The sequence below is a fragment of the Eimeria mitis genome, genomic scaffold, assembly GCF_000499745.2.
Source record: "Eimeria mitis Houghton genomic scaffold, Emh_scaff2503, whole genome shotgun sequence".
Taxonomy (NCBI): domain Eukaryota; phylum Apicomplexa; class Conoidasida; order Eucoccidiorida; family Eimeriidae; genus Eimeria; species Eimeria mitis.
In genome coordinates this window covers 3,091-3,689 of record NW_013570844.1, presented here as the reverse complement: position 1 = coordinate 3,689, position 599 = coordinate 3,091, and the positions used below count along the sequence as shown (strand labels likewise).

General features: G+C 58.6%; 1 protein-coding gene across 1 annotated transcript in view; it reads left to right on the top strand.

Moving 5' to 3' along the window:
• The window catches only part of EMH_0054780 (uncharacterized protein), a gene marked incomplete at both ends in the record, with an annotated part of 3,179 nt that overhangs the window by 445 nt on the left and 2,135 nt on the right, over positions 1-599 (top strand). The window contains 1 exon segment of the mRNA XM_013497159.1: positions 161-341. Coding sequence (XP_013352613.1) covers positions 161-341 — 181 coding nt within the window.

The window sequence follows — 599 nt, the reverse complement described above, 5'->3', positions numbered from 1 at the left end:
GGGTTTAGGGTTTAGGGTTTAGGGTCTAGGGTTTAGGGTTTAGGGTCTAGGGTTTAGGGTTTAGGGTTTATGGGTGAGGGTTTGCCTGTAGAGTGTTAACTACAACCCGATTACAGTGAATGAGGGTTTAGGGTTTAGGGTTTAGGGTTTGTGTCTCAAGCCCAACATCAGCAGCAGCATCCACAGCAGGAGCAGCAGCAACAACAGCAGCTGCAGCAGCAGCAGCAGCAGCAGCAGCTGCTGCTGCTGCTGCTGCTGCTGCTGGAGGGTACCGCCTCTCAGCTGACTCATCCTGGGGGGGGGCCCCCAAGGGGGGCCCCCCACCAGCTGAGCGTTGCGGTGTACGTACACCCCAGCTAGAGATGTGTTTCTTCTCGCCTTCACGGCGCTTGCTGCTGCTTGTGTTTCTGCTGCTGCTGCTGCAGCAGCAGCTGCTGCTGCTGCTGCTGTTGCTGCCTGTTGGCAGTGAAGCAGCAGCAAGCTGCTGCCGTGTCAGCAGCAAGCTGGGGTTTCTCTCTCGCGGCGTTGCTGCAGACATGCGCAGCAGCGCAGCAGCACCCGTAGCAGCAGCAGCAACAGCAGCAGCAGCAGCAGCAGCA